Genomic DNA, 12,386 nt, shown 5'->3' with positions numbered 1-12,386 from the left:
ACAGGCGTTCAAGGTGTGAGTAGGAGTCCATCAGCTCTCAGTCCATTCTTGTTTGCTACCACTATGGACGGACTAACAGCTGAGGTTAGGCAGGAGTCTCTCAGGACTATGATGTTTGCTGACTATATAGCAGCCTGCAGTGAGAGTACGGAGGATTTGCAGGAGAAGCAAGGGAGCTGGACATTTGAGCTGGGGAGAAGAGGTGTCAAGCTCAAAAGGACAAAAGAAAGACAGAATATAGGTGTGCAAATAAGAGAAAGACAGAAGAGAGAGGAACAACAGAGTAGAGAGAGAAAACCCATGAGTTGGAATTCAGGATAAGTTATCCACAGAAATGGACTGAAAAGAGGAGAGGAGACAGGTTGGAACAGGTGGAGACGACTGTCAGAGGTGCTTCGTGACAGAAGAGTGGCTGAGATAGGTTAGTAGTGAGACCTTCCAGGGTAAATGGGTAAGAGGCAGTAGCTCTCACACAAAGACAGCAAGAAGAGTTGAAGGTGCTGTGGTTCTTGGGACTGGCAGTGGGTGGAATGAGAAGATGGACCAGGTGAGTGGAGATCATTGGAGATATAGGCCACACTGAGACGTAATCCAGTATATTATATTATATTATATTTATTATATTACCTTTATTGGTCCTGAAATGAAAGCTACATGGTTCAATATCTATATTGAGGCATATAACACACAAGATATGACATTGCAAATGGCAATGGCAATGATTTAATTTTTCTGCATCCACAGTCATATTGAATCCCATCAATATCCAGATGTCTGGCATGGATTCCAAGATTTGGAATTGGGTCCTTATTGTTCATGCTCGAGGCTCCAGATGGGCAATGCCAGAAGACAAAGATGAAGAAGATCCATTGCTGTCTATGTCGTTGCTATTATTGAAAACAAGTATCTTTTGTTTGTCCCACAGTGGGGAAATGCTTTCCAAATAATTTTACGTATTATCTAAGGACATTGACTTTGCAAACGCAAAATTTGTAGAAATTGTCCAAGCACAAAAATATGTTTTTCTCCATGCAACAATAACTGATAAAAAGTTTGATGAGCCCTTGCATATGAACAATCCTAATAATTGTATTAAACTCCACAAAAAATCTTTTTTTTGGACAGTAATTTATTTATTTTTCGGACCTGTTGGGGCATTTACACAGACACTCCCCCACACATCCAGTTCACAGAGTATCAACGGGTCAGTTGGGGGCAACAACCAGAGGGTATTTAAATAGCGTTTTGGGTCAGCACTGCCAACGACTGTGGGTGGGTATTGATTATATATAAAGTGAGCCCCAACTGACAAACTTTTAAGCTGGAAGTTGGCTTCCAGCGGCGGAACTTTCCATCATGATAAGTTGTGCTCTGTCATTTTCCACCTCCTGCTGGATCAAATGCGGTTGTGTCTGATTTGGATTTGCTTCATCTGTCATTTACAGAGGTGTGAAGTTATGATGTTATTCAGGCATCAGTCAGTACAACATGGCCAGGGACTGCTTGGGATATCATAAAGCTCATTATCTTACAGAGGCTTATTTCATATTCATGTAGAATCGCAAAATGCTGATTGATGTTTGCGTTGGCTGGTGGATGAATAAATAAAGATGTATGCTGTAAATCCCGGCGGAAGCTGAGCCACCCGATCGCTTCAAACATCCATCATGCTCACCCTTCCATTACTATGGAGTATGCACATGAGTGCTATGAATGCAAAGATGTAATAAATGATATAATCCAAATACATAACGTAGCAGCCATTACATTATGACCGCCCCTCTGATATTCATAGAGGCTCCCAAAACGTACGTTGATAAGAAATGAATGACTGAGAATGTGGATCGAAAGTGAACGTCTGGAGCGACGGTCTACGTCACAATGGTCGTCCGTGAAGCTGATCAAGTTTGTGGATGACACCACCATCATCGGGCTCATCTCAGATGGAGATGAGTCGGCTTACAGGAGGGAGGTGGAGCGGCTGGTGCCCTGGTGCAGCCACAACAACCTGGAGCTCAACGCCCAGAAGAAGGTGGAGATGGTCATAGACTTCAGGAGAGTTACAGTTTCTATGTCCCCTCTCATGTTGGCTGGTTTACCCATTCCTATTGTAGACTCCTTCTGCTTCCTAGGAACCTCCATCCCTGAGGACCTCAAATGGGAGCCAACCATCAGGTCCCTCATCAGGAAGGCCCAGCAGAGAATGTTCTTCCTGAGGCAGCTACGAAAACTACGACTGCCGACGAAGTTGCTGGTGGAGTTCTACACGGCCATCATCCAGTCCATCCTCACCTCCTCTATCACCGTCTGGTACAACAGTGCCACCTCCAGGGACAAGAGCAGACTGCAGCGCATCGTATGTTCTGCTGAGAAGGTGATCGGTTGCAGCCTGCCACCTCTTCAGGACCTGTATGTCTCCAGGACCCAGAGACGTGCAGGTCGGATCAGAGCCGACCCTTCTCACCCTGGATATGGACTGTTTGTTCTTCTTCCCTCTGGCAGGAGGCTACGGTCCATCCAGACCAGAACCTCCCGTCACAGGAACAGCTTCTTCCCCTCGGCCGTCAGACTGTTGAATTCGTGAACAACCTTGTTGTTATTCTATTTTATTTTATTTTATTTTATTTATTTTATGTATGCAATGTTGAGCATAAATGCGCCTTTATGGGAGTTCTGGCTCTTTGTAGATCTGTTGTTGAGAGTTCTGTCCCCAGTTAATCTGGAGTTTGGATTTTGTTTGCTTTACTAAGTTTTGGGGCACAATTTGAATTTACCACTTGCTTCACGCATCATTGTTTATTAGAAGGCTATGAACCGTCAATGTTCTTGCGGCTGTTTCCGCTTCTAGGTCCTCTGCTGAACTGATAAGTCACACATTCATCTTCTTCAGTCAGCACTGAGGCAAGCTCTGTTTTTGTTATTCAAGGTCACCAACTTTGCTTTTCGAAGTGGGGAGAAATACACACAGAAGTATCGTCTAACTTGCATGACTCTGACTGTTATCCAGAACTTCTCAAATACACTGAAAACACTGCACGTGAAAGTGTGTGTTTCTTATTACTCACCTGTTTTATCAGAGTTACACAGCAATGTTTCCTTCTCAGCTCGAAGTCCAGGACTTGGTCCGTGTTTCATCCAAGTCGCTATGGTGAACTGATCGGTCAGATTCTGGGGAACAACCCAGTCTGGAATTTTGGCTGCTTGGTGACCGTCGAACTTAAAGATGAGGTCGCTGTCGCGTCCGCTGTCAGTCACCAGAGAAGCCGTCCAGTTGGTGGCAGCACTGGGAGCTGGGAGAAGGTCGGTGCTGCCCGATGAAGCCCCTGCAGATGTGACAAAAGGTCCGTCAATAACAATCAGGGGTGATTTGCAGCGTATACCGGTCTCACCTTGGCTATGATTACTTATGAGTACGGCAGATGGCAGGGCTTAATATGTAATCGATAGAGCGGGATGGATGAAGGAGGCGGCTATTGATTCATGGCAAATGAAACCGACTTTCGAAAGGAGGCGCAAATTGTCATTTAGAATTTAGCATGCCACTGGAATATGGCTCAGTGGGAATGACAAAATGATGGTATCGTTTTACATTCTTGAAGTATATGTTTTCATATTGACCGTAAATAATAAATATAGTGAATGTAGGTATACGTTTTTGGAGCTCGTATTCATCCTGAAGTGTTCTAAATAAGATTTTCGGTGGTACGTCTCTGTAGTGTCGGCAGGTGTAGCAGAAATGATAACCAAAATGCTACGCTGGGGGAAAAAAGAATGTCAGCATGCCTGTCAGTCCCACTAATAATACACGATTAGCACATTAATGGAGTTTTTTTTCCTGCGTAAAAAGTGTTTTTCTAGTTTGTACACACGCCAGCATCGACTTTCTCACTTCAGTAATTAGATTCCTTCAGTAAATAAATATGCATCGACTTTCCCCGACACCCAGCTGCAGCCATCCAGCAGCCCGATGTCTTTGTACATTATCCCAAATTGATTGTGCTTTAAAAAAGCAATTACAATTTATTCTTTTGGCTATCAGATAACCATTATGAGGTGCCTGAAAAGGACTCTTTAGTGGTAAACCATGCATGGACCGGGAGCCAAGGGAGACGGGGCGGGGGGAGAGTCGGTATGAATCCCGATGAGCCGGAATGGGGCTCGCGAAGGCCGTTAGTCAAAGCAGATGACTCCGGCCCCCCTGCTGGTGGTGCAATGTGGACAGGGAGGGGGTGGACGACGGGCATCCTTGGCTGTTTTGTTGGCGCTCCGGGCGCTGACACCGTGGCTCCCCTGCTCATCATTCAGTGTGGAGGAGAACGCGACGGCATCGGGGGGCAGCTAATGCGTTGTTCAGTCACATCATTAGTGACACTGCTTAAAGTTCTCGTTCTCTGCCTTCTTCAGTGCAAAAGGGTTTACCAGGGACACGAGGAGAGATAAGGAGGAAGCGGGGGCTCGGAGCTCTCTGATGTCTGGTTTAAAATGAGCGGAAGGCACCTGAGGCCTTGTCTGACCCTGTGAGTTCGAGCCTGGATTCCACACAGGCTTTCACTGATTTTATATTCAATGCAGTAACTTCCAGTTTGTCACTGCTCCGGCGCTCAAAGGTCAGCATGCTTGCGTGTCCTTCCAGAGATGCCTCAAACAGTTGCAAGTACATGACAGAAAAGAGCTCATTTGCAGTCCTTTTTATGAGCACTTTCGTTTCGATCAATACTGGCTAAAATCATTGAACAGATCGGTGTCAGTGACTCCTGCCGGTCTTTCTTTTGACTGTAGAACAATGTTGAGAATATCTCACCACAGAGTTTCTGCAGGGATTTCTCCGAGTAGGTCTCACGGTCGCAGCCTTTGCCGATGTGGCTGGTCTGTAGCTCCACCATCGTCCTCACAGAGGACAATGGTCCCCCACAGGTCTCCAGGTGCATTTTGGGAAAAAGCTGCTTGCTGCCTGTGCCAGGTTCATAGTCCACTGTTTTGTTCCACCCTAGGAAACAAGGCAAAATGTCAGGAAATGCAGAGGACAAAATAAACAACTTTCTCGGGTAGAAAAAAAAAAGATATTTCACAGGCGTGTCATTTTGCTGATGATATGTTTTTTACTTGCTGTGATAAATGTGGCACCGTGTCACTGGATTTTCTGTCAAAATGTGCAGCGTACGTGGTGCCTCACTGTTTGGAGTGCAACGCCTCTATTAACAGAATGAATCATTACATTGTCAGAGCCTGTTCTGTCGACTAGGAATTCCAGGTGCTGTCCGCCCAGCTCCAGGTGATACTACGTGTTGCACTTGTTTTCACTGTTGCCTTATCTTTATCTTTGGGCTCAGTACAGCGTGTCTTGCTCACTGCAAGCAGAGAGGGGACTCTGGATGCATATGTACCCATTACATTATTCATCAATTAAATCCATGTCAACCAATGTGGAATCAGAGAACGCAGTGTTCCATCACACTTGTATATATATACTGCTATCTTGTGAATAATTCATAGATGACCCAATTCCAGATCATCTTGAAGTCATGAGAAAAACCATGCATCTATTTAAGAGTTCAGTGATGAGTTCAATTACTTCACGAGGTACTACGCTGTAGTACTTGAAACTAGACAGGCACCCGGAGAGCACAAACAACTTCCACACACGCTGGGATTTCTTACGCAATACCATTTCATCCATTTATTTGGAATGAGCTCAATCGGACAACAGGTGAAAGCAGTGACACAGAGCGCACAACATGAAGAGTAGAATTTGGTCGCACATTAGCGAAGCTATGTTTGACTGTAGCTCTAAAATGTTTGTAAATATGGATGAAGCAGTCACTCCCCCCAAGCTGTTTCATGATCATATGTTCTATTCGGTCAAATTTTACAATAATAATAAAACATTCCAACTGCAATAGAATAAATGTTTCGTAATAGGATTTTGCTTACACTATAATTTGTGTGTTCATTTTTTTGGTTTCCACAGTGGTTTATTGTCTTTGTCTCGAACAATGACGCTCTTCCAACTATGTTACCATGTGACAAACTTATTTTAGTGAGGATGTAACTGCTGGATGTCACCAGAATCAGGAGTTACAAAAGTAACTTTCTCAGCAGTTGGCTGGCAGCAACAGGTGAAAACTTGATACATTCACATATATTACTTTAAGGAGCCTTCCAATTTGTCACTGTTTCACATTGAATAGCAAACCAGTAGCAGGTTCAGACTTTGTTCTGGTCTAACAAAGGTCCTGAACCTTGACCAGACTTAAAAACCAAACAGCTGCCAGATCAGTATCCATTCTCCGACAACATTCGCCCCCACGTTTGTAATATGAGCCACAGGATGCTAATGCAAGGTTGCTGAATTTGGATTCTGGTTGTAGCATACAAGAGAGAACTTTGGGAAACAAATAATGAGAAATGGACCTCATTCGCCGTGACCCTACTGATGGAGAAGTTGATGATGAATGTAAACTGAGGGACTGTTGCGCACAGCCATCAAATATAATGAGCAACCTGCTCGCTGGTAGGAAGGCAAGTATGAAATGAGATATACAGATCCCAGCCATCCGGAAAACACACACCAACACACACCCAACAATAGCAGATGTTGTTTCACACCAAAAAACACCAAAGTCGTTTTCAGGCACGACGTCCTTCGGTGACACAGGCGATAGTGTTTGTGTTGAAGCAGGTGGGAAAATGGAACCTGAACAAAATAAATGCCTTTTAATATAACAAGCGCACAGTGTTGGTCCAAAATATATTCATACAAATATTGAGTGGGTTCATCAAAGCCAAAAGAAAAAAGAGGCCTGAAATTGAACTTTAACTGTAATTTTGTTACTAAAACACTATTAGATGAGGGAATATACAGTAGCATACTGACTGTCGTCTTGGATAGGATCAGGAAGCAGTAGATCAGAGACAAAGTCAGAGAGGCTAGACTGAGATGGTTTGGACATGTACAGAGGAGAGAGAGCCAGTACATTGGTAGGAAGATGTTGAGGTTGGAACTGCCAGGCAGAAGGTGGAGAGGAAGGCCAAAGAGGAGATTTATGGAGGTGGTGAAGGAGGACATGAGGTTTGTAGGTTTGAGAGAAGAGGAAGCAGAGGACAGGGTGAGATAGAGGAAGATGATCCGCTGTGGCCACCCCTGAAGGGAGAAGCCGGAAGAGACAGAAGAAGAGGACACTAAGGGCATGGTGTCAAGTGTCAAGAAAAAACTACAATGAACAATTCAATAAGATGTTTGAAACTATGCACTGGGCTCACTTGCAGCCGCTGAAAGTAACCACTGCTGCGTTAAAGTAAGTTGGAATTCCTTGCAGTGTGTGCGAGGAATAAAACAGAAAATGGTAAAGGCTTTTGAATCTTAAATTTTGAAGTTTGACTGTTGATGCATATGAGTTTCAAGTTCCCGCTGTGCAACATCATTTCACTTAGTATGACTTCACCGAGGTGTTAAAAACCAATTGTTACATTCATTTAAGCAGCATGTGCGTGGCATACCCTGAAGCAGTAAGCAGCACATCACGCAAAAAAAGACTGTCTTAAAATACATTTCATGTCACTTGGGGTATATTGCGCTTCATATCATGATGAGCTGAAGCGCATGGCCACATATGGCACGGTACATAACGTCAGATCAAGTAACAATGAGAATTTATGTTCATTATCCCCTGGCTAACCTCAGCCATGTTTTGCAATGCAGTGGAAGGGGAAATGTGATTCTATTGAAATGCCTGTCCACAACACAGAAGGCTGTTTTACTTGTGGAAACTGGACGGTAAAGTAAGTGATGCTGTGGAGTCCAATAGGTGGCACTCTCTGCCTTAATTTTTTTGGGATATGACCAACCATTTCAATGAAAGGTCACATCACTTTTACACCAACAGCACCAACTATGCCCCCAAAATGAGGACAAGAAGCCCCATCAGCCCATCAGGACAACATCGCTTTAGCACAGCTCTACTAGTAGGTTGTGTCATTCCTGATATATCCAGCCAGACACTAAATCACCAGTTCCAAAACTAGCCAGTCTGAAACCTCCTAATACAGTTCAACTCACTCATGCATGCGGTGCAGCACACTTAAGAGTCATGTATGAATTGACTGTCCTGTAACCTTTCTGGGTCACCGCTGAGCTGCTACTGAATTATTTAGTCAGAATTAAGATTCTCAGTGGGATGCTGCCGTTGCTGACACCACAAACCCCATCCAGGATGTTGCCTGAGCTCCTGGCTCTGGGGTCTAGACACACACATACACATACATCTGAAAGCATGAGCTGCTGTTATTCAAGCTTGTGCACCAAAAGAGCCGTAAAACCAGACTTTTTGAATGTGCCTCGACTCTCTCTGACAGGATATCACACACCCCGGCACCAAAGCCCGGCTGTCTTAAAAGCAGTGTGGGTTTAATCGGAAACTATTTGGTCTCTGTTGAGTTGAGTGCTTGCCTGCAGAACACTGAGCCTGTCTTGCACAGCGAGCGCAGGGGTTCCGTTCTTTGTAAAAGCCATAGAAAAGAAAGAGGAAGTGAGGCAGACACAACCCAAAAATACATGAGCAGAGAAGTGGAAGCTCCACAGTGGATAAATATCTTCATAATGCTGGGAGTTCTTTGCAAATTTCAAAAAAGGGTAGATGAATTGTACTCAAATACATGCCCACTCTTGAGATAACAGTTTCTTAAGAACTGCATTTAAATAGTTGCGGTTACACACGGTCGCCCCCAGTCGCCCCGCAGAATTTATGCCAGCTTTCTGCTGCAGTCAAGATCATTCTCCGAATACTTATTCTAACTTGTATTTGTTTTTTTTTTAAACAATGCTTAAAAAGAAACCCTTTGTTTTGATGCACAACCATTGCTCCATGGAACGATGACTCTCAGTAGTATATACACATTAAAGTACACTTGAATGAGTCGAAAAATAGTCATGACAGTGGTGTTGGCCTGGCTCCAAAAGAACTCAAAGAGGACATGAGGTGAGTAGTCTTTTGCTGCAGCAAGAAACTGCGAGGTTGGAAGCGAGTAGTAGTAGGGCTTCCAAAGGGAGTCTGCTGCTCCACTGAATTTCACTCATGTGGACAGGTGGAGAAGAGAGAGGGAATGTGATGATCGAGACTGGCTGAGGTGAAAGAGGTTATCCACACTGGTACCAGAGTCATTTGTATACACTTCAGCTAGATCCAAGTTATCCTCTGGTTGGTCAATATTTACACTAAGCTCAATAGCCGTTGCTGAATGAGGTCTACTCTACACTACATTCTTGTGAAGTGACATGGACTTCCAGGTGAGCAACAAGAAGGATGGCGATGATTTTCAAATACAGTCGTCCCTCACAATAATGCGGGTCACTTTCTGGGGGTTTTCTGAGTTTAATATGGGAGCCTATATATTTTGTATTGGCCTTGACTCTCCTCAGTTAGTATGTGAGCGCCTTTCCCATCGTGCCTATTAAGTTACACTAGTTAACACTGTAACACCTTCAGAGAGCAACAACACAAGTACTGTTCTGTGTTCACCGTTTTCTGGGAAACTCTTATTAGTGTGACACCTGAAGCTTGGTTGAGGACGGATGTTGGAAAAGGAGAACCAGACTGAGTAAACAGTAAAACATCTCGTACCGTCTGTTCTGTTCTTGTGTAAGAACAAAGCAAAATGAAACAGAGGAAGCTGCAGAAGAAGAGGCTGAGGAAACAGCAACACCCTCACCATCATTACTGTATGCCGATCTGCTTTAACACGTGAGTCTCAAAAAGTTGCTGCATTAATATTGTTGTTGCTGCAAAATGTGTGTTAAAATTCCAAGTATTATTTTACGTATGGGCTTCTCATCACGCTCCTGCACTGTGGCACTTGTGCGTTGTTAATAAAGCCAAGGGTTTTTTAACAGTACAGGGAGGGTTTGTGAAGGCAAAAATGCATGTACAACAATGACATAAATATGACTGTAACACTTGCGTTAAATGATCGATGACCCTAGTTGTGCATAGACTTATGACCTGCTCGACTTACGTCCACCCGTACTTACGACCACGGCCAGCAGATGCAACAGATGCTTTTTTTTATTCAATGTCTGGCACCGCAGCACGTAGCAGAGCAGCAAAGCGTAGGACAATAACGGCAGCACAGTATTCCAGCATCTCACTCTCACACAGTGATGTACCACTACAGTAGCACCTATAACCCTCGTGTCGGCCATTTTGAATGGCATTCGACTAACGTCCAATCTGACTTACGACCGGTTGGTTGGAACCGATCCCGGTCGTAAGTCGGTTATACAAAGTATATACAAAGGCGCTTTATTAAATAGACCCTCTGTCATCTGGTTCCCGTGACCATGACTGGTAACTTTCTCCAGTCAAAACACCCATTTACCACAGACCGACCGTCTCCATGTGGATAGGGCCTTGGCACCAGTCAGATACCACTCTAAACTTGATACTCGTGAGTTCAGTTATTAACTTGCACTATGGATATGGAGCGACTAATTTAACCTGGGAGTCACTAAAACCTTTCCAAATGACCAATGACACAAGATCAGCAAGGCAAATACATTGTATTTTTTATTGAGCTTGTTCTGACCTTCCTCCCACCAAGAGAGCTCCCAGATTAGAATCGGTAAAAGGACTCCAGATCTCCTTTGAATTACAGTCTTGTCCACTTTGGAGTGCAGCGGCTGATGCCTATTACCAGCAGTGAGCTCAGAGGCTGGAGGGGAAGCAGGTTGTAAAATGGTCGACTCTGAGTGAAGGAAGAGCTAAAAAGCATTGTGATCAGTACGCATACAAGGTGAGGAAACAAAGAGGTAGACGGGAAAAAAACAGTAAATAGATAGAAATGTCTTCAGCAAAATACATATGGACGTTCCTCATAAAACTTATTAGGAAAAATTGACTGTATCTAAAGCAGGATGAAGAAAAGCAGTCTGCACAAGAGGTGGGCAGCAAGCACTAGAGCTATTATTAAGGTAATTATTAACTGAGGCGCGGACAGATGACCTACAGTCGCATTCAGTGAAGCACCATGGAGGCGGCAGTCTGACGCTGAAGGAGCTGCTCACAGCCTCCTGTCCAGGGGTTAAGAGGGGTCGTCTGTGATGGATGTCAACTTGGATTCAGGCGCCCAGTTATGCCTGTAACATTTATTATTGGCCGTTCCAGCAAGTCGAAACGTCCATTTAATATATTCCCCAATTCCACTGAACACATTTATAGCAGGTGGAAAATAGTGCTTTGTTTCTGCAACTGTTTTCACCAAAATCATTTTTGTTCGTAATAATTGCATGTCGAAACCACGGTTCTCGACTGACAAAGATGTCAACTTCACCTTCACCTCAGTCTGCGCTGAGATGTGTCACAGACAGTTGTAGAATGCTGTTAAAATGCAGATTTATTCGTGTGTACTGTCATTGTAGAGTGCGTGTGGAGTGTGCAGCCATGTTTCTTTTGAGTGTGAGGCAGAGAGACAGTGCCTCGTGACGAGGCGAAGCCGAAGATTCTGACACCGAAACTAAGGACAAAAACAAAGTTAATTGAAACTAGACTCCGAGCACGTCAACTGTCCAATGTAATAAATTGATTTCTCCAAAAAGTGTCTCTTCAAATTCATTTTCAGAGCGTTGGATCGATCCTGATGAACTTCACAACAAGTGCTTGACAGCGAAATTACACTGAACACTTCATTTCACTTCAGCGTAACAAAGACTGAGTGACTGCAGAGGTTAAAAGACAACGACAAAAAACATGAATTTTCAACAGTTATGTCTAACAGTGTTCATGTCACAGACTTGTCATCTGACATTCTTTGACCATTGTCATGTTTGGAAAAGTGTGTCGGGCTGAAAGGCGATGTACTAAAATGGTTTCAATCATATCTGTCAGACAGGTCCTTCTCTGTCTACATGAGAAGTTATACTTCAAAATCTGCCACTCTAGACTGGTGTTCCCCCAGGATCTACACTGGGACATCCAAGATTGGAATGGTCACCTATTACAGCCCCTCTTTGAGAAATGTCTTGCCACTTGCCACTTGGACTTCTGCAACTCCCTTTGCTGTGGTCTTGATCAGACGTCACCTTGTCGGCTCCAGCTGGTCAAAAATGCTGCTGCTTGACTCTTGACTGGGACCAAGTGGCGTGATCATATCTCCTCAGTGCCTCACTGGCATCCTGTTCACTTAAGGATCCGGTTCAAGATTTTATTGTGTGTTTTTAATTGTCTTCATGGAATGGCGCCCACATACTTGGCTGAACTGCTCTATGTTCACCCAGCAACCAGACCCACAAGGTCGTCTTCGGGGCATCTTCTGAACTGCCGCAGCAACAGGCTGAAGACCCGAGGAGACCGTGCTTTTCTGAGGCTGATCCTCGACTCTAGTATTGTTTCCCTCCA

General features: G+C 44.2%; 1 protein-coding gene across 2 annotated transcripts in view; it reads right to left on the bottom strand.

The window, feature by feature from the left end:
* Positions 1-12,386, bottom strand: part of LOC128764265 (calsyntenin-2-like) — a 263,773-nt gene that overhangs the window by 53,403 nt on the left and 197,984 nt on the right. For both annotated transcript variants that reach the window (XM_053873891.1, XM_053873892.1), the window contains exons 6-7: positions 4,802-4,987; positions 3,066-3,323 (exon numbers count right to left, since the gene is read on the bottom strand). In XM_053873891.1, coding sequence (XP_053729866.1) covers positions 3,066-3,323; positions 4,802-4,987 — 444 coding nt within the window. The remainder of the gene's footprint in view (positions 1-3,065; positions 3,324-4,801; positions 4,988-12,386) is intronic.

The sequence above is a fragment of the Synchiropus splendidus genome, chromosome 8 (assembly GCF_027744825.2).
Source record: "Synchiropus splendidus isolate RoL2022-P1 chromosome 8, RoL_Sspl_1.0, whole genome shotgun sequence".
Classification (NCBI taxonomy): domain Eukaryota; kingdom Metazoa; phylum Chordata; class Actinopteri; order Syngnathiformes; family Callionymidae; genus Synchiropus; species Synchiropus splendidus.
This window is presented reverse-complemented; position numbering and strand designations above follow the sequence as displayed.